We start from the raw sequence: 27,548 nt of genomic DNA on the forward strand, positions 1-27,548 counted from the left end.
GGATTGTGGACAAGTGGATTTATTCTGGGTTTTGTGGGCATACCTGGAGTGGTTTCTTTAAAAGAGGACATTGAAATGTCACTGCAAACATTTTAACAAGAAATTACATTATTGCTTGCTTTTGTGCAGACATTCTGGGCAGAAATCAGTTTTAGTTTCCTTGTCAGAGAGTCTGGGCAAGTGCATATGTGCGTTTTGGGCTTATTTGGAGGGATAAGTAATTATACTATGGACAATGAACTACCTTGATTATCTTAAAAACCAGCAGTTCATGACCAGTTGGCTTCTAGTACCCAAGGTCTTTGCTTGCAAAATATCTTACATCTGATGAATGTGTCTGATCCAGCACAGTCATCGCTGAGTCAGCAGAGAGTGTGTTAGCGAATCGGCATGCTTCAGAACATCCGAGGCGGTGATCTTGTCCTCCCAAGAGATGCCGAGGATGTCTGAGAATGCAAAGGGGGAAAACGGTGCAGCTTTTCCTCATGCCTAGACTATAACATCCCGGTTTCTGCCGTGAAGCATTTTCAATGGTTACCAGTTTTCATGAAAGGGAACAAGGGAAAAAACAGATTTACAGTGACGTGCAAAAGAAGTAAGAGTAGTGTGACGGGAAAAGAAACTTTTCCACCCAGAGGGTAGATAGGGTCGGAATGCACTGCCTGCACGTGGCCACCATAGGTTCAGCTGGGGCGCCCAAGGGCACTGCATGCTTATTTGAATAGAAATATTGGATAAAAGGATATGGGGAAAAGGCGGGAGACTAGGTCGGAATGTTCGTGTGAAGAGCTATCACAGGCACACTGGCTGAACCATCTCTTTCTGTACTGTAACAATTTGTAATTTTGATCTCTGGAGGGGAGTGCACTGGGAAGCAGGCTTGGCAGACTCTCAGTTTGATGTTCTCGGTCAGGCTTCAATCTTCTCTTGCTCAGCTTCATTGGCGCTAGCTACGGTTTTACAGTGCATGTTGATTTCGGCATCAAGTGACAAATTGCTGGTGATTGAGAGACTGAGAGTTTGTGATGCTGTTAACAATATCCAGCATCACACTTTCAATCCGCCAAGGCAGTTAGGGACAGGCAACAAAGGCTGGTCTTCCCAGAGACACACGCACTCCATGAATTTAAAAAATGTTGAGATCGCTGTATGGCAACAGGCAGACATTTGTCTTCCTGATGCTGGTCAAACCATTCACATTACAGGAGAGACATTCTATGCTGCAGCAGGAGTTCCTCACTGTGGAACACCACAGCAGCGCTGGCAAGAGAGCAGCTCTCTGATGAAAACTTGCCACAACTTATTCTTGGATCTCAGGCATGCAGGGCCAAATAATTCCCCCTAAAAAAAATATTCAGGGCTGTGAGCAATAGGCAGCCATTCAGGCTTTGCCTCTCAATAGGATAATGGCTGATCCAACATTCCTCACATGCACTTTCCTGCTCTTTCCCTATGACCCTTGATTCCTTATTTTTCTACCTTAGCTTTAAATATACACAAGGATTCTGACCTACATCTCTCTGCCAAAGACTCATGACCAATTGAGAGAAGAAATTCCTGCTCATCTCAGTCTTAAATTGGTGCCTATTTCTCCTTAGTCTATACCCACTTGTCCTGGATACTCCCATGAGGGGAAACATGGTCTCAGCATTTACCCTTCAAACCCCTTAAGAAATTTAGGCCATAAGACATAGGAGTGGAAGTAAGGCCATTTGGCCCATCGAGTCCACTCCGCCATTTAAATCATGGCTAATGGGCATTTCAACTCCACTTACCCGCACTCTCCCTGTAGCCCTTGATTCCTTGGGAGATCAAGAATTTATCAATCTCTGCCTTGAAGACATTTAATGTCCCGGCCTCCACTGCTCTCTGTGGCAATGAATTCCACAGGCCCACCACTCTCTGGCTGAAGAAATGTCTCCTCATTTCCATTTTAACTTTAGCCCCTCTAATTCGAAGGCTGTGCCCACGGATTCTCCTCACCTATTAAGTTCTCCCCCAGTCTCCCCGTCTAATGGAAACAACTTACTAGGGCCCACCCTTTCTAAGCCATACATTATCTTATAAGCTTCTATTAGATCTCCCCTCAACCTTCTAAACTCTAACGAGTACAATCCCAGGATCCTCAGCCATTCATTGTACGTTCAGCCTACCATTCCAGGGATCATCCGAGTGAATCTCCGCTGGACACGCTCCAGCGCCAGTATGTCCTTCCTGATGTGTGGGGCCCAAAATTGGACACAGTATTCTAAGTGGGGCCTAACTAGAGCTTTATAAAGCCTCAGAAGCACATCGCTGCTTTTATATTCCAACCCTCTTGAGATAAACGACATTACATTCGCTTTCTTCATCACGAACTCTCTCCGCAAGTTAACTTTTAGAGAATCTGGGCCAACACTCCCAGATCCCTTTGTACTTCTGATTTACCAATTTTCTCACCATTTAGAAAAAAAGTCCGTGCCTGTATTCTTTTTTCCAAAGTGCAAAACCTCGCATTCGCTCACGTTGAATTTCATCAGTCATTTCCTGGGCCACTCTCCTAAACTAAATCTTTCTGCAGCCTCCCCACCTCCTCAGTACTACCTGCCTGTCCACCTATCTTCGTATCATCGACAAACTTTGCCAGAATGCCCCCGGTCCCTTCATCCAGATCATTAATATATAAAGTGAACAGCTGCGGCCCCTACACTGAACGCTGCGGGACACCACTCGTCACCGGTTGCCATTTGGAAAAAGAGCCTTTTATCCCAACTCTCTGCCTTCTGTCAGACAGCCAATCCTCAATCCAAGCCAGTAGCTCACCTCGAACACCATGGACCCTCACCTTACTCAGCAGCCACCTGTGAGCCACCTTATCAAAGGCCTTTTGGAAGTCTAGATAGCTAACATCCACTGGGTTTCCCTGGACTAACATACTTGTAACCTCTTCAAAGAATTCTAACAGGTTTGTCAGGCATGAGCTCCCCTTACTAAATCCATGCTGACTTGTTCTAACCCGACCCTGCACTTCCAAGAATTTAAAAATCACATCCTTAACGATGGATTCTAGAATTTTACCAACCGAGGTTAGGCTAATCGGCCTATAATTTTCCATCTTTTGTCTTGATCCTTTCTTAAACAAGGGGGTTACAACATCAATTTTCCAATCATCTGGGACTTTCCCTGACTCCAGTGACTTTTGAAAGATCACAATCTACTATTTCCTCAGCCACCTCCCTCAGAATTCTAGGATGTAGCCCATCGGGGCCAGATTTATCAATTTTTAGACCTTTTAGCCTTTCTAGCACTTTCTCTTTTGTAATGCCTACCATACTCAACTCTGACCCCGACTCTCCCTAATTGTTGGCATACTACTCATGTCTTCCACTGTGAAGACTGACGCAAAGTACTTCTTAACTTCTTCAGCTATTTCCTTGTCTCCCATCACTAGCCTTCCAGCATCAATTTGGAGCGGCCCAATATCTACTTCTGCCCCTCGTTTGTTTCTTATGTATTGAAAGAAATTAGTTATTATCATTTCTAATATTACTAGCTAGCCTGCCTTCATATTTGATCCTCTCCTTCCTTATTTCTCTCTTTGTTATTTTCTGTTTGTTTTTGTAGCCTTCCCAAGCTTCTGATTTCCCAGTGCTCTTGGCCACTTTATAGGCTGTCTCTTTTTCTTTGATACATTTCCTGACTTCCTTTGTCAGCCATGGCTGTCTAATCCCAACCCGGATAATCTTTCTTTTCTTTGGGATGAACCTCTGTACTGGGTCCTCAATTACACCCAGAGACTCCTGCCATTGTTGCTCTACTGTCTTCCCCGCTAGGCTCTGCTTCCAGTTGATTTTCGTCAATTCCTCTCCCATGCCCCCATAATTACCTTTATTTAACTGCAACACCATTACATCCGATTGTGCCTTCTCTCTTTCAAACTGCAGACTGAACTCTACCATATTATGATTGCTGCCTCCTAAGTGTTCCCTTACTTTAAGGCCTTTTATAAAGTCAGGCTCATTACGTAGCACTAAATCTAGAATAGTATGCTCCCTTGTGGGCTCCATCATAAGCTGTTCCAAAAAACCATCCTGTAAACATTCCATGAATTTCCTTTCTTTGGATCCACCAGCAACATTATTCACCCAATCCACCTGCATATTGAAGTCCCCCATGATCACCATGACCTTGCCTTTCTGACATGCCCTATCCGTTTCTCAGTGCATTTTGCGTCCCTGGCCCATTAGGAGGTCTGTACATAACTCCCATTATAGTTTTTTTGCCTTCGTGGTACCTCAACTCCATCCACACAGACTCGACATCCTCTGACCTTCTGTCATTCAGTGCCATAGATTTATTTCATTCTTAACTAACAAGGCAACCCCGCCCCCTCCGTCTTTTCGATAAGTTGTAAATCCTTGGATGTTTAACTGTCAGTCCTGAACTCCCTACAACCATGTCTCTGTGATGCCTACCACATCATAATCATTCAAGATGACTTGTGCTGTTAATTCATCACATTTTATTATCTTGGAATCTCCAGCATCTGCAGTTCCCATTATCTCTGATACTAAGATCAGTGGTGTTGTGGATAGTGACGAAGGATGTTGTAGGTTACAGAGAGACATAGATAAGCTGCAGAGCTGGGCTGAGAGGTGGCAAATGGAGTTTAATGCAGACAAGTGTGAGGTGATGCGCTTTGGTAGGAGTAACCGGAATGCAAAGTACTGGGCTAATGGTAAGATTCTTAGTAGTGTAGATGAGCAGAGAAATCTCGGTGCCCATGTACACAGATCCTTGAAAGTTGCCACCCAGGTTGACAGGGCTGTTAAGAAGGCATACAGTGTTTTAGCTTTTATTAATAGAGAGATCGAGTTCCAGAACCAAGAGGTTATGGTGAAGCTGTACAAAACTCTGGTGCGGCCGCACTTGGAATATTGTGTACAGAGAGGTTGAATAGATTAGGATTATTTTCATTAGAAACACGGAGATTGAGGGGGGACCTGATTGAGGTCTACAAAATCATGAGGGGTTTAGACAGGGTGGATAGCAAAAAGCTTTTTCCCAGAGTGGGGGACTCAATTACTAAGGGCCATGAGTTTAAAGTGAGAGGAGGAAAGTTCTTTACACAGGGGGTGGTGGGCGCCGGGAACGCGTTGCCAGCAGAGGTGGTAGACACAGACACGTTAGCATCTTTTAAGATATATTTGGACAGGTACATGGATGGGCAGGGAGCAAATGGACATCGACCGTTAGAAAATAGATGACAGGTTAGACAGAGGATCTTGATCGGCGCAGTCTTGGAGGACCGAAGGGCCTGTTCCTGTGCTGTAGGCTTCTTTGTTTCTCTTTGTTTCTGGCCACCGCATTATAAGAAGGATGTGGAAGCTTTGGAAAGGGTGCAGAGGAGATTTACTAGGATGTTGCCTGGTCTGGAGGGAAGGTCTTACGAGGAAAGGCTGAGGGACTTGAGGCTGTTTTCGTTAGAGAGAAGACGGTTGAGAGGTGACTTAATTGAGACATATAAAATAATCAGAGGGTTGGATAGGGTGGATAGGGGGAGCCTTTTTCCTAGGATGATGACGGTGAGCACGAGGGGGCATAGCTTTAAATTGAAGGGTGAAAGATATAGGACAGATGTCAGAGGTAGTTTCTTTACTCAGAGAGTAGTAAGGGAATGGAACGCTTTGCCTGCAACGGTAGTAGATTCGCCAACTTTAGGTACATTTAAGTCGTCATTGGACAAGCATATGGATGTACATGGAATAGTGTAGGTTAGATGGGCTTGAGATCGGTATGACAGGTCGGCACAACATTGAGGGCCGAAGGGCCTGTACTGTGCTGTAATGTTCTATGTTACAAATACTATGAGCATTTAGGTAAAGTGCCTTAATGCTAACTTTCTTATCATTATTAGATATATTGGGAATCCTAAGATATCCTAAGTTATCCTTCCTTTTTGCTCTATTCCCAGTCTTAAACCCACCTGTACACATGCTCTCCTACTGCTTATCTTTCCATTTAACTCCATACTCAGTCTCTTTCGCTTTCCCTTCCCCCCGACTCACTAGTTTAAAGTCCTACTGGCCACCCTATTTATCCTTTTCGCTAGAACACTGGTTCCAGATTGGTTCAGGTGGAAACCGTCCCAACGGTACAGATCCCCCCGGTTCCAAAGCTGATGCCAATGCCCCATGAAATGGAATTCCTCTTTCCCACACCAATCCCTTAGCCACGTGTTTACTTCCCTAACTTTCTTATCCCTATGCCAATTGGCATGTGGCTCAGGCAGTAATCCGGAGATTATGACCCTTGAGGACCAGTACTTCAATTTCTTTCCTAGTGGTTTGTAATCCCTGAACAGGTCCTCTACCCTAGCTTTGCCTATGTTGTTAGTCCCAATGTGGACCACAACTGGATCCTCCCCTTCCTGCTCCAATATCCATTCAACTTGGTCGGAGATGTCCCGCACCCTGGTACCGGGCAGGCAACACACCATGCAGGCCTCAAAATCCGGCTTGCATGGGATACTATCTGTGCCTCTAATAATAGAATCCCCTATAAGAACTACCTGTCCTTTTGCACCCCCATCTTGAATGGCCTTCTGCACCATGGTGTCGTGGTCAGCTGGCTCATCGTGTATAGATTTATACATTTCAATGAGATCACCTCTCATTCTTCTAAACTCCTTTAATAAGTAGGGTCATAGAATCCCTACAGTGTCGAAGCAGGTGATTTGGCCCATTGAGTCCACACTGGCCTCACAACAGCATCCCATCCAGACCCAAACCCTTCCACCCCACTTATGCCTGTAACCCTGCATTTTCCACGTCTTTTCCACTTAAGCCTGCACATCTCTGGAATGTGGGGAGTTCCAACCTATTTTACCTTCTGCTCATAAGGCCTCCATACCAGGGATCATTCTACTGCACCTTCTCTGAACTGCCTCCAATTAAATATTTTTACTTAAATATGGGGACCAAAACTGTTCACAGTCCTCCAGATTCTTTCGATAGCCACAGTTGATTAAGCTAGTAAATTAGTAGAGTCAGTAAAGAAAAATGTGTACCTCACAGACTGCGTTTTACATACTCAGGATGACCCAGAGTGCTTCAGAACCGCAGAAGTACAGTTTGAAATGTGGTCACTGCTGTACTGTAGGAAATATAGTAGCCAATTTCTGCAGAGCAAGATCCCCTGACCAGTGATGAGAAGGCCTGCATTTTGTGCAAAGTGTTAGGCCTCTGAAAGCACTTTACAGCTAACATTGATGACTTTTGTAGTGTAGTCAGTCAGAGTTGGAAACTAAGTAGAAAGTTATAGCTAGCCCGCTCAAATAATATGGTGAGGATGAATTAATCTGCTTTAGTGGTGTTGATTGAGGGGTAAGGCCAGGCTAGGAGATTGGGAATAACTGACCCTGAGTTTCTGCATTGGTTGCAGTTGGCAACTTGAGCAGATTATTCCATCAGTAGGTCCACAATGCGCTCTCTGTGTGTTGAAAGTGATGTGATTGTATCAGATAACAATCACACAGCAATTATTACCTGGACATACTTCAATCATTTCAACATGTTCTTTTAAAAGATACATTTTAATTCATTCAATATGAATCCTTCAGACAAAGAAGAAGCCAAAAATGAACCAAGACCAAGTAGAATGTATGAAAATTTACTTTGCTTCCACTTTAAACTATGACAGGATAACGCAGTTAAGTACAGTACATATTAAAGGTAAATATTATTGCTTACATACAAAACTGCAGATACAAATACATTTCTTCTCAGCAAGAATCGCTAAGAGTTTAATACATTTCTTTTGCAAAAAGAAGAAAAACAGAAAAATCAAAACGAACCCTCCCTCCCACTAACTGCTGTGATACTCTTGCACATAGTTGCTTCATTGCAGTCTTTGTCCCCAATGCTTAAAGAAACAGCTTGAATGCATCAGTCATCAATAAATAGTTCTGAATCTGTGCAGAGAAAGAAGGAAGGCATTCCGCAAGAATGAGGGCAACCCAGGCAGAGTTGTGTCCATCAGCTGTACCTGCTGCTCTCGCTGTGGCTCCGATGGCGAGAGTAACTCCGATCACTCCTACTGTACGATCGGTATGACCTGTAGCTTCTGTCCCAGCTTCTAATCAATTCAAGGGGAACAAATAAACATTAGACAATCTTTCAGCTTAAACAAAGGAATAAACCATTATTCGTGCGAAGACTGCATTACAGTTAAGTGTGTGTTGAAGTGAGGAAGGTCTCAGTAATTTTTTTTTCTTTATTCTTTACAGGAAGTCAGCATTTGTCGTCTATTGTTAGTTTTCTTTGAACTGAGTGGCTCTCTAGGCCTTTTCAGAGGGCAGTAAAGAGTCAGTCGCGTTGCTGTGGTACACGGTGACACGTAGGCCAGACCAGGTAAGGACAGCAGATTTTCTTCACTAAAGGGGATTGGTGTTTCACGTGGGTTTTTATGACAATCAATGGCAGTGGCTATCAGACGTGCTTTTTATTATTGATTTAAGGTGGCAGATTACTACCTGAAGGGCTGTAAATTGGGAGAGGGGAGTGTCCAGCTGGACCTGGGTATCCTTGTGCACCAGACGCTGAAGGTAAGCATGCAGGTGCAGCAGGGGGGAAAGAAGAAGATTCTTATTGAATTTGAAATTCATCAGCTGCCATGGTGGGATTTGAACCTATGTGCTAGGACACAAGCCTAAGCCTCTGGATTGCCAGGCCAGTGACATTCCCACCATTTCACTGTTTCCTTCTGCCAATTACAATTATACTGCTTGCAAGATTGGGCCTAAGGGCCATATCCCATTGTATCAAAATAATGCTTGTCAGGAACCCTCACAAAACATTTGGAAAGACGTAATACATCTTTCACAATATATTTTATTGATTTGGATAAGGGAACAAAATGTAACATCTCCAAGTTTGCAGATGATAGCGAGTTGAGTAGGGGTGTGGACTATTACAAGGATGCAGAGATCCTTCAGCATGATCTGTACAGGTTGGGTGAGTGGACAAGTTAATGACTGCTGCAGTACAATTTGGATAAATGTGAGGTTATTCACTTTGGAAGCAAAAACAAGGCGGCAGATTACTAACTGAATGGCTGTAAATTGGGAGAGGGGAATGTGCAGCGGGATCTGGGTGAGCTTGTGCACCAGACACTGAAGGTAAGCATGCAGGTGCAGTGGGGGTAAAGAAGGCAAATGGTATGTTGGCCTTCATTATGAAAGGTTTCGAGTACAGGAGCAGGGATGTGTTGCTGCAGTTATACATGGCCTTGGTGAGACCGCACCTGGAATATTGTGTGCAGTTTTGGTCTCCTTTTCTGAGGAAGGGTGCTCTTGCTCTCAAAGGAGTGCAGCGAAGGTTTACCAGGCTGATTCCAGGGATGGTGGGTCTGACGTATGAGGACAGATTGACCAGGTTGGGACTGTTTTTGCTGGAGTTCAGATGAATGAGGGGGGATCTCACAGAAACTTATAAAATTCTGAGAGGACTGGACAGGGTAGATGTGGGGAGGATGTTCCCAATGGTGGGTGTGTCCAGAATCAGGGGTCATAGTGTGAGGATTCGGGGTAGACTATTTAGGACGGAGATGAGGAGATATTTCTTCACCCAAAGAGTGGTGAGCCTGTGGAATTCATTGCCACAGGAAACAGTGCCAAAACACTGAATGTATTCAAGAGGCGGCTACATGGAACATAGAAAAGTACGGCACAGTACAGGCCCTTCGGCCCACGATGTTGTGCCGTGGAATAATCCTAATCCTAATCCAAAAATAAAATAACCTAACCTACATTCCCCTCAATTCACTGCTGTCCATGTGCATGTCCAGCAGTCGCTTAAATGTCACTAATGGCTCCGCTTCCACAACTACCACTGGTAAACTATTCCATGCGCTCACAACTCTCTGGGTGAAGAACCTCCCTCTGACGTCTCCTCTATACCTTCCTCCTAACACCTTAAAACTATGACCCCTCGTGGCAGTCAATCCTGCCCTGGGGGAAAAGCCACTGGCTATCAACTCTATCCATGCCTCTCATTACCGTGTACACCTAAGATATAGCACTTGGGGTGAATGAGACCAAAGGTTATGGGGAGAAAGCAGGATTAGGCTGTTGAGTTGCATGGGCAGTCATGATTGTGAAGAATGGCGGAGCAGGCTCAAAGGGATGAATGGCCTCTTCCTGTTCTTATCATCTGTGTTTCTATGTAATCTTAGAGAACTATACTAAAGAGACAGGGTAATGAGAGGCTGAAGCAGCTTGTTTGAGGAAGGGAAGGTTACTCTGGTACTCCCACCAGTAAACTTGTTTTCAGGATACAAGTATTGGGTATAGCCTGTCTCTTGTACAACTGGGAGCCTTGTGCAAATGGTGACAAATCAAACCAGCTGTGATCTTACTGAATGGTGGAGGCGGCTCAGGGTCGCCGAGTGGCCTACTTCAGCTCCTAATTCCATGCTCATATGACATCAACATTTAGTATTGGCTCTCCAGCACACTATTCTTGTGTACAAGGTTGCACAGTTGTCTCTGGTTGGAATTGAAGGGGAATGGCAGACAGCAAAGAGCTAAATCCTGACATATGCACATATGGCTGCTACAGGCACTACCAATAGGAATCCTAGCTCCCTTCTGTCCCCTATCTTCATTCCTTCATCCTGGCTACGGGCATCACTGTGGAAGTGACTGCTTGATGCCAAACCAAACTGGCAGTTGATTTTGGGATCTACCTGCTCTGCACAGATACCCACTGCTCTATGAGGTGATGTTATCAGCACTCACACGGGTGAGTGATGACACAAAGCATCATGAACAGCAGGGATGCTGATCCAGCATCACTGCAAAATGGGATTGTCACTAGTAGGTGTTTGTACATGCCCCAAACATAATAAGGCAATGCAGGTACAACTGCTTAATCTGCTGGTGCCATCCATTACAGCAGAATTGCTACTGGAAGGCAATCAATATTAAATTCACCAGCGCAACACAGAGCAGTACAGCAAAGGAACAGGTCATTCAGTGCACCATGCCTGTGCTGACCATGATGCCATACTAAACTAATCTCATCTGTCTGCATACAGTCCATATCCCCATATGGCCTGCCTGTTCATGCATCTGTCTAAATGCCCCTCAAACATTATTATTGTATGTGCTTCCACCACCTACCCCAGCAGTGCATTCCAGACACCTACCACCCTCTGTGTAAAAAAGCTTCCCTTGCACATCTCCTTTAAACGTTCTCCCTCTCACCTTAAACCTAGGCCCTGACCATTTGACATTTCCTTCCCGGGAAAAAAAGATTCTGACTGTCCACCCTGTCCATGCCTCCCACAATTTTACATACTTCTATTAAGTCACCCTCCAGCCTCCGACACTCTAGTGAAACCAATCCAACTTTGTCCAACATTTTCTTACGGCTAATGCACTCTAATCCAGGCAATATCCTGGTAACCCTCTTATGCCCCCGCTCCAAAGACACCACATCCTTCTTATAGTGCATCAACCAAAACTGCACAGAATATTCCACACATGGCCTGACTAAAGTCTTATATAACTGCAATATGTCTCACCATCTTTTATACTCAACGCCCTGACGAATGAAGGCAAGCATGCTATATGCTTTCTCTACCACCTTATCCACTTGTGTTGCCACTTTCAGGGAGCTATGAACTTCTACCCCGCGATCCCTTTGTATGTCAATGCTACTAAGGGTCCTGACATTTACTATATATTTTGCTTTTGCATTTGACCTCCCAAAATGCATCACTTTACACTAGTCCGGATTAAACTCCATCTGCCATTTCTCTGCATAACTTTCCAACTGATCTATATTCTTTGATAATCTCCCTGATTATCCACAATTCCACCAACTTTTGTGCTGTCTGCAAATTACAAATCAGACCACCCACATATTCAGACAAATTATTTATGTGTATTGTAAATTACAACGGTTCCAGTATTGGTTCCTGTGGAACACCACCCCTGGTCACAGTTCTCCAGTCAGGAAAACACCTCTCCACAACTACCTGTGATAATGGGAACTGCAGATGCTGGAGAATCCAAGATAACGAAGTGTGAAGCTGGGTGACCACAGCAGGCCAAGCAGCATCTCAGGAGCACTAAAGCTGACATTTCGGGCCTGGACCCTTCATCAGAGAGGGGGATGGGGAGAGGGTTCTGGAATAAATAGGGAGAGGGGGGGACGCGGACCGAAGATGGAGAGAAAAGAAGATAGGTGAGAGGAGAGTATAGGTGGGGAGGTAGGGAGGTGGTAGGTCAGTCCGGGGAGGACGGAGGTCAAGGTGGCGGGATGAGGTTAGTAAGTGGGAAATGGAGGTGCGGCTTGAGGTGGGTGGAGGGGATAGGTGAGAGGAAGAACAGGTTAGGGAAGCGGAGATGTTCTGCAAAGTGGTACTACAGTATACTACATTGGCAGATGTGCAAGTGAACATCTGCTTAATATGGAAAGTCATCTTGGGGCCTGGGATGGGGGTGAGGGAGGAGGTGTGGGGGCAGGTGCAGCACTTCCTGCAGTTGCAGGGGAAGGTACTGGGTGTGGTGGGGTTGGAGGGAAGTGTGGAGCGGACAAGGGAATCACGGAGAGAGTGGTCTCTCCGGAAGGCAGACAAGGATGGGGATGGAAAAATGGCTTAGGTGGTGGGGTCGGATTGTAGATGGCGGAAGTGTCAGAGGATGATGTGTTGTATCCAGAGGTTGGTGGGGTGGTATGTGAGAACGAGGGGATTCCTCTTGGGGCGGTTGTGGCGGGGGCGGGGTGTGAGGGATGTGTTGCGGGAAATGCGGGAGACGCGGTCAAGAGCATTCTCGACCACTGCAGGGGGAAAAGTTGCGGTCCTTGAAAAATGTGGACATCTGGGATGTGCGGCAGTGGAATGCCTCATCCTGGGAGCAGATTCGGCGGAGGAATTGGAAATAGGGGATGGAATTTTTGCAGGAGGGTGGGTTGGAGGAGGTGTATAGTAGGTAGCTGTGGGAGTCAGTGGGCTTGAAATAAATATCAGTTTCTAGCTGGTTACCTGAGATGGAGACTGAGAGGTCCAGGATGGTGAGGGATGTGTTGGAGATGGCCCAGGTGAACTTGAGGTTGGGGTGGAAGGTGTTGGTGAAGTGGATGAACTGTTCGAACTCCTGTGGTTTGCAACTGGGAGGTGCAGTTGTTTATTGCGAACCGAGCGGAGGTGTTCTGCAAAGCGGTCCCCAAGCCTCCGCTTGGTTTCCCCAATGTAGAGGTAGCCACACCGGCTACAATGGATACAGTATACTGCATTGGCAGAGCTGGCGCTGATACAGTCATCAATGTAACGGAGGAAGAGGTGGGGTTTGGGGCCTGTGTAGGTGCGGAAGAAGGACTGTTCCACGTAACCGACAAAGAGGCAGGCATAGCTTGGGCCCATGCGGGTACCCATGGCACCCCCTTTGTCTGTAGGAAGTGGGAGGAATCAAAAGAGAAGTTATTGAGTGTGAGGACAAGTTCGGCTAGGTGGATGAGGGTGTCAGTGGAGGGGGATTGATCGGGCCTGCGGGACATCTGCCAATGTGGTATACTGTATCCATTGTAGCTGGTGTGGCTTCGTCTAAATTGGGGAAACCAAGCAGAGGCTTGGGGACCGCTTTGCAGAACACCTCCGCTTGGTTCGCAATAAACAACTGCACCTCCCAGTCGCAAACCATTTTAACTACCCCTCCCGTTCCTCAGATGACAGGTCCATCATGGGCCTCCTGCAGTGCCACAATGATGCCACCTGAAGGTTTCAGGAACAGCAACTCATATTCCGCTTGGGAACCCTGCAGCCCAATGGTATCAATGGAGACTTCACAAGCTTCAAAATCTCCCCTTCCCCCACTGCATCCCAAAACCAGCCCAGCCTGTCTCCAGCTTCACACTTTTGTTATCTCCACAACTACCTTCTGTCTTCTATGACCAAACCGATTTTGTATCCAATTTGCCAACTTACCATGGATCATATGAAACTTGATCAAACTTAAAACACAAAAATTTGACTTAAAAATCAAGATTGTTTGTTATAAACTCAATTTCAATAAGCTCTGAAAGGTATATCATTGGAGAACAGTACTGCTTTTCCTCATTTTCCATGTGATTTCTCTTACACTTTAGACTTACACAAATAAAAGCTGGGCCATACCATTCCATGTAGACGTTAACGTGCCAGATTATCAGCCTTCCAATACTAATCCAATAAATGTTCTTCTATTTCTCTGTCCCTCATGTACTTAACTAGTTTGCCTTTAAAAGCATCAATATTACTCAACTCAAACTCTACTTATGGTAGTGACTTCCACATTTGTACCACTCTCTGGATAAAGATTTCCATTTCTCCTGAAATTAACATCAAATCTACCCATGTTAACTCCCAGCCTACTTTGTTCTATATAATAGAGTCCCAGCTTCTTCAGCCTTCCTTGAGACGTACATGCTCTTAGTTATGTCATCAACCTTGTTAATCATCTTTGCACATTCTTAACGCATTCTGTAATGTGGAAACTAAGCGCAATAATAATAACTGAAAGGAGGCACAACAAAAATTCATCCCTAGGAAAAAGAAGCATGGTACAGGGAGGATGAGGCAGCCATGGCTGACTAGGGAAGCCAGGGATAGCATAAAAACAAAAGAGGAAGTATATAGTGTGGTAAAGGGCGGTGGGAAACCAGAGGATTGGGAAGCTTACAAAGACCAACAGACGGCAACAAATAAAGAAATAAGAAAGGAAAAGAGTAAATACGAGCATTACCTAGCCAGTAATATAAAGGGAGGCTGTAAGAATTTATTTAGATATGTACACAGTAAAAGAAAGGCAAAACTGGAATCTGGACCCCTGGAAAGTAGTGGGGAACAAGGAAATGGCTGAGGAACTGAATAATTATTTTGCGTCTTCAATAATTATTGGAAAGGATTCTGGGAGATAGTATTTATGATTATTTGGAAAAGCGCAGTTTGATTAGAAATAGCAGCATGGCTTTGTGAGGGGCAGGCCATGCCTAACAACTCTCACTGAATTCTCTGAGGATGTGACAAAACACATGGATGAAGGCAGAACAGTTGATGTGGTGTATACGGATTTTAGCAAGGCATTTGATAAGGTTCCCCATGGTAGGCTCATTCAGAAAGTAAGGAGGCATGGGATTCAGGAAACGGATACAAAACTGGCTGTTCAACAGAAGACAGAGGATGGTAGTAGATGGTAAGTATCCAGCCTGGAGCTCGGTGACCAGTGGTGTTCCACAGGGATCTGCTCTGGGACCTCTTCGTTTTGTGAGTTTTATAAATGACTTTGATGAGGAAGTGGAAGGGTGGGTTAGTAAGTCTGCCAATGTCACGAAGGTTGGTGGAATTGTGGATAGTGTGGAGGTCTGTTGTAATGTGCAACGGGACATTGACATGGTGCAGAGCTGGGCAAAGAAGTGGCAGATGGAATTCAACCTGGAAAAGTGTGAGGTGACTAATTTTGGAAGGGTGAATTTGAATGCAGAATACAGGGTTAATGGCAGGATTCTTGGCAGTGTGGACGAACAGAGGGATCTTGGGGTCCACAACCATAGATCTCTCAAAGTTGCCATCCGAGTTGATTGAGTTGTTAAGAAGGCATACAGTGAATTGGCTTTCATTGGCAGGGGGATTAAGTTTAAGAGCTGCGAGGTTATGCTGCAGCTCAATGAAACCCTGGTTAGACCACATTTGGAATATTGTGTTTAGTTCTGGTCGCCTCATTATAGGAAGGATGTGCAAGCTTCAGAGAGGGTACAGAGGAGATTTACCAGGATGCCACCTGGACTGGAGGGCAGGTTTTATGAGGAAAGGTTGAGGGAGTTAGTGCTTTTTTCATTGGAGAAAAGAAGGATAAGACATGACTTGTTAGAGGTGAAAAAGATAATGAGAGGTCTACAAGATGATGAGAGGCACAGACAGAGTGGATAGCCAGAGACATTTTGCCCAAGGCAGAAATGACTGTCACGAGGGGGCATAATTTTAAGGTGATTGGAGGAAGGTAAAGGGAGATATCAGAGGTAGGTTCTTTACACAGAGAATGGTGGGTGCATGGATGCACTGCCAGCAATGGTAGTAGAGTCAGATACATTAAGGACATTTAGGCGACTCTTGGATAGGCACATGGTGGATAGTAAAATGTAGGGTATGCAGGGTAGGTTGATCTTAGAGTAGAATAATAGGTCGGCACAACACCGTGGGCCGAAGGAGCTGTACTGTTCTATGTTCTTCACAGTGGAAGACATGAGTAATATCCCAAAAATTCGAGAGAGTCAGGGGGCTGAGCTAAGTATAGTGGCCATCACTAAGGAGAAGGTACTAGAAAAACTGAACAACCTGAAAGTGGATAAATTACCAGGACCAGATGAACTACATCCCAGAGTTCTTAAAGTGATACCTGAAGAGATATTAGAGGTGTTAATGGCGATCTTTCAGGAATCGCTAGAGTCAGGGATAGTCCCAGAGGACTGGAAAATTGCTAACATGACACCCCTGTTTAAAAAAGGAGTGAGGCAGAAGACAGAAAATTACAGATGAATTAGCCTAACCGTGATCATTTTGGAGTCCATTGCGAAGGATGAGATTTCTGAATATTTGTAAGTGCATGGTAAAATAGTGTAAAGTCAGCATGGTTTCATCAAGGGGAGGTCATGCCTGGCAAATCTGTCAGCGTTCTTTGAGGAATGAGCAGATTAGACCAAGGAAAACCAATGGATGTTATCCACCCGGACTTCAAGAGGGCCTATGACAAGGTGCTGCACAGAAGGCTGCTGAGTAAGATAAGGGCCCATGTTGTCCCAGTAAGGTGCTAGTATGCACTGAAGATTGGCTGTCTGGCAGAAAGCAGGGAGTGGGGGTAAAATGGTCCTCAGGATAGCAGCTGGTCACAAGTGCTGTTCCACAAGGGTCAGTGATGGGACACAACCTTTAACTTTATACATAAATGATCTAGGTGAAGGAACTAAGGGTATTTTGGCTAAATTTGCTGATGATACAAAGTAGAGGGAGAAGTGGTACTGAGGAGGTGAGGAGGCTGCATAAAGATTTGGACAGGGTAGTGTGGGCAAAGAAGTGGCAGGTGGAGTACAATGTGGGGAAATGTGAGGTCATGCCCTTTGGTAAGAATACAAGCACTGACGATTTTCTAGATGGGGAGAAAATTCAGAAGCCCGAAGTGCAAAGAGACCTGGGAGTTCTAGTCCAGGATTCTCTCATGGTAAACTTGCAGGTTGAGGAAGGGAAATGCAACTTTGGCATTTATTTTGAGAGGACTTGAAAATAAAAGCAGCGATATACTTCTGAGGCTCTATAAGGTTCTGGACTGGTCACATTTAGAGTATTGTGTGCAGTTTTGGGCCCCATATCTCAGGAAAGCTGTACTGGCCCTGAAGCCGGTTCAAAGGAGATTCACGAGAATGGTAACAGGAATGAAAAGCGTTAACAGATGAAGAACATTTGAGGACTCTGGGTCTATACCTGATGGAGTTGAGGATGAGGGGAGTTCTAGTTGAAACTTACAGAATGCTGGAAGGCCTGGACTGAGTGGATGTTGGGAAGAAGTCTCCATTGGTAGGAGAAACTAGGATCCAAGGGCACAGCCTTACAGTAAAGGGAAGACCTTTTCGAACGGCTATGAGGAGAAACTTCTTCAGCCAGAGAGTGGTGAATCTATGGAATTCACTGCCACAGAAGGCTGAGGAGGCCAGGTCATTGAGTATATTTAAGACTGAGATAGATAGGTTCTTGATTGTCAAAGGGATCAAGGATTATGGGGAGAAAGTAGAAGAATGGGGTTGAGAAACTTATCAGGCATAATTGAATGACAGAGCAGACTCAATGGGCTGAATGGTCTAATTTCTGCTCCTACGTCTTATGGTCTTATTCTGAAAATATGTGAACAATGATTGATGCATCTTACTTAAGTACTGATACCAAAGGAGTATAGTGGTGATAGAGGCAAGTAGAAGAAAGTGGTCTAGGAAGAGAGAAGGTATTGGAAAAGTTGCTGGGTGCAAAATGCAGACTACAGCCCCAGATCCTGATCACAAAGTGAGGTTTGCGCTGCAACTGTGCAGACTATGAGGATTTGGTGAGAAAAGTTTGGGCATGTCTGTGTTTATTCAATTGCTTAGATCTCATATATCTAGAAATGGGTAAGGCAAGAAGAGGATTTTGGTGAGCAGGTAGACTATAACAATGTCATGCATCCCCCAATCCTGATTATGGAAGTGTCTCCAGAGTGGGAAGTCAGTCGGAGAATTAAATCAGAAGGAAAAGCAGTCTCTTACCTGGACCTTCGGGATTTGTGGTAGCTACGGCTCTGACTCCTACTCCTACTGTCATAGCTATCATATGAATCAGACCTGGAATCCAGAGAGAGAAAGAATCACAGCTATTACTTAGTGCAATGTAAGTGAGGAGAAAATACTTTACACAGGTAATAAAGGAAATTCAGATAACACTATGAACCATGACATAGGAGCTTCAGCCAGTAATGCATTCTTACTGAGATAGTAGGAACTGCAGATGCTGGAGAATCTGAGATAACAAGGTGTCGAGCTGGATGAACTCAGCAGGCCAAGCAGCATCCTAGTAGCAGGAAAGCTAATGTTTTGGGTCTAGACCCTTCTTTTCTGAAGAAGGGCCTATGCCCGAAATGTCAGCTTTCCTGCTCCTATGATGCTGCTTGGCCTGCTGAGTTCATCCAGCTCTACATCTTGTTAATGCATTCTTACTACCAGCTTCACTTAAAGTAGGCAGTTTAATGGAACAATTTCTGCGGCAGAGACTGTAACAGTACATTCAGTTACAGTCACAGTAATTTTGAGGTTTCTTTCGTCGCAAGTCGCAAAAACACACACTTGCTACCTTTAAACAAGTACTCTAAATTCACCCAGCAGCTCACGCAAGATAAGAAACTCTAGAACCACAAAATGTTGAATGCCTCAAACGACACTGTCTCGGACTGTGTCTTACTTACATGTGGTGGGTGGGTTACTGCTTTAAGGCAAAACCTATTTGTGGGATTATAATATTAATGTGTCTATTCTCACTGAATTCTGATGTACAAAGGGGATGAAGATTTAAGTGGCTGTTAGTGGAAGAAAGCCAATTTAATCGAGGATGAAGAAAAACAACTGGAAAATGTCTATGAATGCTAAACATTCAAACATCATAGTGTCTCTCACTGCACTGGCAGATCTCTGATAATGCTGTCTTTCTACCACCAAATGGAAGCACAGAACTGAGACTTGGCAACAACACGCTCATCTCCTCATGACAGAGCAAGTGCTGAATGCTGGCTGTCAGAACTCTGCAGGGCTCCAGCATGTTGTATCCCTGTGTTCACTACCATTAAGTATCAAATGTCTCTGCCAGTTAATTCACTGCGAGTTACTCAGAGTGAGGGTGGGGTTTTAGGAACCCTCTAATAAATGCACTTACTCGTAAACTCTGTTGCTTAACATTTGGCCTTTTATTGCATTAGAACCCTCTCTAGCAAACTGATACAGACAATGATGTTCAAATCTCTGCTTGAACTGAACACAGCTTTGTATTTCTGGCAAAAATGTTCCCAAAATTTATTCTTAGTGAGGGCACTGGAGTATCCACCGAGATAGGAACTGTTGAAGCTTAGGGAGGTGATGGACTAGTGGCATTATCGCTACACTATTAGTCCAGAAACCCAGGTAATGTTCTGGGGAGATAGTAAGGACTGCCGATGCTGGAGTCTGGGATAACAGAGTGTGGAGCTGGAGGAATGCAGTGGGCCAGGCAGCGTCAGAGCAGCAGGAAAGCTGACGTTTCGGGCTGGGACCCTTCTTCAGATTTCTGAAGAAGGGTCCTGACCTGAAACTTCAGCTTTCCTGCTCCTCTGATGCTGCCTGGCCTGCTGCGTTCCACCAGTTCCATGTGGTGTTATGGGGACCTGGATTCAAAACCTGCCACAGCAGATGGTGGAATGTGAGTTCAATAAAAGTATGGAATTAAGAGTCTAATGATGACCATTGCTGACTGTCAGGAAAAATGCGCCACTGATGTCCTTTTGGGAAGGAAACTGTTGCCCTTATCTGGTTTACATGTGACTTCAGATTCACAACATTTGTGACTGTCACTTGGAGATGAGTAATAAACGTTGGCCTAGCCACTGATGCCCATATCCCGTGAATTAATAAAAAATTGCCTTGAACATTAAATTTCATTATTTAAACAAGATGAATGCAGTAGCTCCCTTCCCAAGTAAACAGAACAAAAAAAAACTTCTACTGCACAGCACAGGCTCAAAAGCAAAACCATATAACAAAAATGTGGTCTCTGCAATCTCTTACACCGAATACATACCGAGACCTCCGGTGACGTCTAGATGACAGGCTCCGAGATCGACTTCGACTATAGGTTCTACTGTTTGAAGAAAAGAAGACAGATAAATAAACTATTATGCATGAAACAAACAACCACAAAGCCTACTTCAGATCCTGATCCAAATTAATACAGCACTTCACAACCAAATCGCTAGAGAGAGAGATCTCTCGCCATTCAGTTAATGCAGAGGAAAAGAAAACAACCAAGGTGACCTTCTCTCACACCGCTGGCCATGGAGGATGTATAAAGAACAACCCGAGGTGAGCTGTTAACAATACTCTATAAATCACAGATGGTAGCCAATGGCTGCCCCAGTGCACTGCTTAGAGCTCCACTCAACGTTTGCAAGGCCAGGCTCTGAATCGGGCATCCTTTTGTAGGAATTGCAAACTCCAGCTTCATCATGTGAATTATGGTACAGGCACTACAAGTTAGCACTACCTTACTGTCAGGGGTATCTACAGGGGAAATTCCATTCAGAGTGTTTTATGGTTGGCGTATGTTTATGTTTGACAGATGTCCCAAGGTGGAATGCTACTTTGCCTTTTCTTTAGCATATTCATGGAGATAAATATTTAACTGTGTTTTAACACTATATTCAGCTTTACCTGCCCAGTTCTTCCCTCATTCCTTCCTGAAGACACAATATTGCTAGGGCACAACTTCACTGATGCCAAAGTGATGAGGTGATGAGTTCTTTGGATATAGAGTCCATCACACTTGCATGTGATCCTGCTTGCAACTCAAGTCCATTCGTGCATTCTTGAGAAAGTGATCATGGAGCAGGAAGCAGGATTGGCTCAGGGGCAGACAGGCAGACAACAGCATCCCTAGCATAGCTCTGTCCAAAAATACCACCTGATTCAGAACATAAACCAGGGCTGAACCTGGAACTTGCCTGGCTTTATGGCTGAGGGCTACATGCCATGACCCATTGAGTCACCACAGAACAAACCTGACTGACCATCCTGTTTTTTTTTAAACTTGGGTCAGATTGTGGAACAAGGATCTGGGCTTCTGGCCAGACCACTTCCCCTGTCAAGTATTGGTGGTGAAAGTGATTGTCTAAGGCCTGCATTCATGATTGTGAAGACTGTACACATTGAGGGTGGATGGAGTGAAATACAGGAGGGGGAGAATGCTAAGAACAGATATTTAATAGAGGTTATTTATGTTACAAATAAGTGAGATTTATTGCACCCAGAAACAGTAGAATGCAAGTCAATGTCAAAACACAGCAAAGATTTAGAAGAGTTAAATACTTATCATTGTTACTGCTCTCCTTTTAAAAAAAATGATGTAGTTAATCAGTGCAACTCTATAAGAGCCTGCAACTGGTTTTTAAATTCTGTCATTAAATCAGTGTGCTGCCAGCAAGTGAGAGACTCAGCTAGCGGCTTCACAAAGTCACAGAATTATAGAATCTTTACAGTAAAGAAAGAGGCCATTTGGCCCATTGAGTCTACACTCTCTGTTTGAACAGCGTCCCATACAGATCCAGCCACGTACACTGTCTCCATAACCAGGTGGCTAACCCACCTAATTTGCACATCCCTGGATACTATGATAATTTAGTACGGCCAATCCACCTAATCTGCACATCTTTAGACAGTGGGAGGAAACCGAAGCACCCAGTAGAAACCTATGCAGACATGGGGAGCACATGCAAACTATACAGAGTTACCCAAGGCAAGAAGTGAACTCGGGTGCCTGGTGCTGAGAGGTAATAATGCTAACCCTAACCACTGTGCCAGCCCTAATGTTAATTCACTCACTCAGCACAAACCAAACCAGACACAATTCCACCAAAACAAAGCTTTAAACACCGAAGGATACTTCATTCTGAAAAACGCATCCCATCTGGCCCCTAGCCTGATTGCCTTCCTCTACAATAACATATGAGATAATATGCATTAATGTAACATGGATAGTTTCATTCAGTGTCTGTTTCCATGATGTTTTTATGGCGTTTGAAACGATGGGCACTGCCGCTGAGTGCTGAAAGCTTGCTCTGCCCTACCTCTACAGTCTGTATCAATACATCACCAAATCCAGTCAAACTGAGATCCCCACAAAACCCATTTGCACCAAGACCTCCCAGGAAACCTACCTGCAGTGACGCCCATCAGACCACAGAACAGGAGCAGAAATAGGCCATTTCGCCCATTAGGTCTGCTCTGCCATTCAATAAAATCAAGGCTGATGCAATACTCGTCAACTCAACTTTGCTGCTTTTCCCCATCACTCTTGATTCGCTGAGACTTTTTATTCATTTGTGGGATGTGGGCATCATTGGCTGGGACAGCATTTATTTCCTGTGCCTGGTTGCTTTGAGAAGGTGGTGGGAGTTGCCTTCTTGAACTGCTGCAGCCCATTAAAAAGTGACAGGAGGTGTCAGTAACAGTGTTATCAAGCAGTACCTGCTCAGCAATAACCTGCTCAGTGATGCCTAGTTTGGGTTCCACCAGGGCGCTCAGTTCCTGGCCTCATTACAGCCTTGGTTCAAACATGGACAAAAGAGCGAATTTCAGAAGTGAGGTGACAGTGTCAGTCCTTGATATCAAGGCTGCATTCGACTGAATGTGGCATCAAGGAGCCTGTGCAAAACTGGAATCAATGGAAATTGGGGGCAAACTCTCCTCTAGTTGGAGTTATACCTAGTGCATAGGAAGATAGCCATGGTTGGTGGAGGTCAGTCGTCTCAGCTCCAGGACATCTCTGTGGGAATTCCTCAGGGTACAGTCCTAGGCCCAACCATCTTCTGCTGCTTCATCAGTAATCTTCCCTCCATCATAAGGTCAGAAGTGGGATTGTTTGCCGATAATTGTACATCGTTCAGTACCATTTGCGACCCCTCGGACACTGAAACAGTCCATGTTCAAATGCAACATGATCTGGATGATATCCAGACTTGGGTTGACAAGTGGCAAGTCACATTCATGCCACACAAATGCCAGACTATGGCCATCACCAGTAAGAGTCAATCTAACACCGCCCCTTGACATTCAATGGTGCTGCCATCGCCAAATCCCTCACTATGAATATCCTTGGGATTCACCAGAAACTCAACTAGACTCAAAACACAAGCACAATGGCTACAAGAGCAGATTAGAGGCTAGAAATACCACGTTGATTAATTCATCCCCTGACTCCGAAGCCTTCCACCACCTACAAGGCACAAGTCAGTAGTGTAATGGAACACTCCCCACTTGCTGGATGAGGGCAACTCCAACAACACTCAAGCGGCTTGATACTATCCAGGACAAAGCAGCCCACTTAACTGGCACCACATCGCAAAGATCCATGCCCTCCACCAGTGACACTAAGAGGCAGCAATGTCCATCATCTACAAAGACAAAGTCACACGACGCCGTTATAGCCCATCAGGGTTATTCAAAATCACAAGCTTTTAGAGTGCAGCTCCTTCGTCAGGTAAAGTGAGAGAGAACAGCACACAGACACAGAACTTACAGGCAGAGAGATCAAAAGATCATACAACTGGTGTGAGTGGAGAGTCAAATAATAAGCCTCTGCTGGTGACCAAGAGTTTTAGACAGTGTGAGTAAAGTGTCAACAGCAGAATAACCAGCGAAAGGATGACCTATAATCTAATAAAATAAGGCAGAGAGATAATTGCAAAAAATTAAAAATAAGGTTGTGGTGACAAACTAAACGATTGGAATAACACGATAGGTATAAGAGTCGCACGCCAAGTGTCTAAACAAAGTCATAAGTAATCAGACTTGTACAAACTGATTAAGATAGCGAGATCACAACAATTTATCAAGGTGACTCTGTCAAAACTGGACAGTAAGGAAGGTTTTACAGATACAGAAGTGTGGCAGGGTCACACGTAGTGCAATATGAACCTGGTCCTGGGCTTCCCACAAAGAGTGACAGTAAGAAGGTAAAACAACGCCTCTTCCTCCTCAGGCAGTCAGGAAATTTGGCATGTCCATAAGGTCCCTCACCAACTTCTACAGAAGCACCATTGAAAGTATACTGTCTGGGTGCATAACAGCCTGATATGGCAACTGCTCTACCCAGGACCGTAAGAAATTACAGAAGGTGGTGTGCACAGCCCAGACCATCATGGAAGCCAACCTTCCATCCATGGGCTCCATTTACAAGGCTCGCTGCTGTGGAAAAGTAGCCAACATCATCAAAGTCCCATCACAACTCAGTAACAACCTCCTACAGCCTCTTCTGTCAGAGAGAAGATACAGAAGCTTGAACAAATGTACCAGCAGGTTCCGGATCAGCTTCTTCCTGGCTGTTGTCAGACTGATGAATGGACTCTCTAGTTTCGAATAATGCTGATCTAACTGACGTTGATCTTGCCTAGCACATGCCTTGTGCAATGTAACCTGCATGCCATAAAACAGTGTGAAGCTGGAGGAACAGCAAGTCAGGTGGCATCAGACGAGTAAGAGACTCGATGTTTCTGGCCTAAACCCCTCACCCTTCTTGCTAAAACATGTTTGCCTCCAAGTCTTTTTTGATCTGTACATCCTTTGCTTACTGTGATTTGCCTGTACCATTCACAAATTGACCTTTTCACTGTACTTCAGTACACATGACAATAAATCAATCAAGGTAATGATTGAGACAGTCTTCATGGGTATGGAACTTGGCTGTCAGTTTCTGTTTGGCGATTCGGTGTTATCGTGTATCTTGCTTACCCAAATATCAGAGGCTGAATGTCCTTGACCGCTGAAGTGTTCCCTGACAGTGAGGGAACATTCCTATCCGGCCAAACGTTGACTCTCTCATACTCAATAGGCAAGGATGCCCCCAAGACATGGCATATTGGTGAGACGATGCAGATGCTATGACAATGGATGAATAGACACTGCATGACAATTGCCAGACAGGGACGTTTTCTCCCAGTCGGGGAACACTTGAGCGGTCAAGGGCATTCGGCTTCCGAACTTTGGGTAAGGGTCCTCCAAGGCAGACTTCAAGTTACAACGCAATGCAGAATCGTTGAGCAGGAACTGACAACCAAGTTCTGTCCCCATGAAAAAGGCCTCAACCATGATGTTGGGTTCATGTTGCATTACATGTGACCCCATCACACTTCTGTATTCGTAAAATCTTCCTAGCTGTCCTGTTTTGACAGCGCGACCTTGATAAATTGTTATGATCTCTCTATCTTAATTAGTTTGCATAGTTTTGGATTATTTATTACTTTAGTTAGACCCTCAACATGTGACTCTTATACATGCTATGTTATTCCAGTCATTTAGTTTGTCTCCAGCACTAACTTATTTTTAATTTTTTGTGATTATCTCTCGGCTCATTTAATCAGATTGTAGGTCGTCTCTTCGCCTGTTATTCAGCTGGTGACACTACTCACACTGTTTAACACTCTTGCTCACCAGCAGAGACTTATTATTCAACACTCCACTCACACCAGTTTTTTGATCTTTTGATCTCTCAGTGTATAAATCCTGAGCCTGTGTGCTCTTCTCACACACTTGACCTGCTGAAAGGGCTGTGCTCCGAAAATCTGTGATTTCAAACAAACCTGCCAGACTGTAACCTGGTCTTGTGTGACTTCTGATTTAGTTCACCCCAGTCCAACACCAGCACCTCCACATCATTACTATCTAAAGATGCACTGCAGAAATTCACCAAAGATCCTCAGACAGCACCTTCCAAACCCACGACCACTTCCATCTAGAAGGATAAGGGCAACAAATACATGGGAATGCCACCACTTTCAAGATCCCCTCCAAGCCATTCAGCATCACAACTTAGAAATATCATGCCATTTCTTTACTGCTGTTGGGGAAAAATCCTGGAATTCCCTCCATAATGGCAATGTGGTTCAACTAATCCTTTCATCCATTAAAAATCTATCTCAGCATTGAATATGCTTAATGATCCAGCCTTCAAAACTCACTGTGGGAAAGGGTTTCACAGCTTCACTCCCTCAGGGAAGAAATCCCTCCTCATCTCTGTTTTAAATGAGTGACTCCTTATTTTGAGGCTCTGTCCTCTGGTCCTCGTCTCTTCCAGAAAGGGATATAACCTGAGATAGGAAGAAGTTGGTGGCCTTCCACAGGCTAGCCTGCCAGGAGCTGGATAGTGGGTCAGGAGATAACTAAAAGTTACCAAACTATTAGGTAAGTTTGGTAACTTTAGGTTTCTACTTGGGCCATGAGGAGTGTGAATGCTTGTCCTCACTTCATGAGGAAGCCTGGGAGCTCTCCAGCCAGAAATCACAATTTCCCAATTGCAGTCAGAATACCTGAATTGCTTGTAACAAAATCCACTGATACCCGATTGCCCTGTTCCACTAAATTATCATCCCTATTGGAAGGTAGTGCATCTGCCTATAAACTAGGAAAACCTATGTGTAATCCCTGTCTCCCCACATTTGCCACTTTCTCCCTCATGGCCAGCTAGAATTGGAATCCAAATGTCTTAACTGCACAGAATTAGACAGAATTGCTTGAATTGAGGCAATATTTCAGGAAACTATAACCATTGCTGATAGTGACGGAAGGAGAAAAATCAAGCCATGGCTGTGAAACAGATTAAGTACACATAGTAGATATCTAAATAAATGGTGGCACACTCATCTCTGAGTCTGAACTATGGGTACAAGAATCAGTCCTGAAACTTGAATACTAAATTTAGACTGATACTCCAATTCAGTACTGAGGGCATACTGGACCATTGGGATGTTAAACTAAATCCTCATTGGCTCTCTCAAGTATTTCTAAGTGTTCCCATGACCCTGTTTTAATAATAAGCTGGAGAGTTCTCCTTGGCATCCCGCCCAATATTTATCTCTTAACCAACATCACGTTTATAAAAAAGGGCTCTCTGGTCATTGCTGCATTGCAGCTAGTGAAACTTTGCTATGAGCAAATTGGCTGTTATACTTCTAACACTGAAACAGTGACTAGACCCCAAAAGTAATGAGCTGTAAAGTGCTGTGGGACACTCAGATTGTGAAATGTGCTGCACTGCTGCATGTGTTCAACCTGAATGGATCAAAACTGTTGCACAAGCCAGAAATTTCTGAATGGGCAGGGAATCTACTGCACTAAATGAAGACCACTTCTAATTAATGACTGAAGAAGCAGTTTTGACGCCATTAATAAAATCTTTATATCTTAAGTAGCATATTGCAACAATCAAATATACAGGAG

The 27,548-nt window shown here is 44.5% G+C and overlaps 1 protein-coding gene across 3 annotated transcripts in view; it reads right to left on the bottom strand.

The window, feature by feature from the left end:
* Nucleotides 1-7,634: 7,634 nt before the first annotated feature.
* nktr (natural killer cell triggering receptor) overlaps nt 7,635-27,548 on the bottom strand; it is a 240,111-nt gene continuing 220,197 nt past the window's right edge. For 2 of the 3 annotated variants that reach the window (XM_048548474.2, XM_048548505.2), the window contains 3 exons: nt 20,362-20,421; nt 18,309-18,383; nt 7,635-8,115 (listed from right to left, as the gene is read on the bottom strand). In XM_048548474.2, the coding sequence (XP_048404431.2) occupies nt 8,016-8,115; nt 18,309-18,383; nt 20,362-20,421 (235 nt within the window). In that variant the 3' untranslated portion in view covers nt 7,635-8,015. The remainder of the gene's footprint in view (nt 8,116-18,308; nt 18,384-20,361; nt 20,422-27,548) is intronic. The other variant, XM_048548485.2, reaches the window with a different exon arrangement.

The sequence above is a fragment of the Stegostoma tigrinum genome, chromosome 2 (assembly GCF_030684315.1).
Source record: "Stegostoma tigrinum isolate sSteTig4 chromosome 2, sSteTig4.hap1, whole genome shotgun sequence".
NCBI classification, from domain to species: Eukaryota; Metazoa; Chordata; class Chondrichthyes; order Orectolobiformes; family Stegostomatidae; genus Stegostoma; species Stegostoma tigrinum.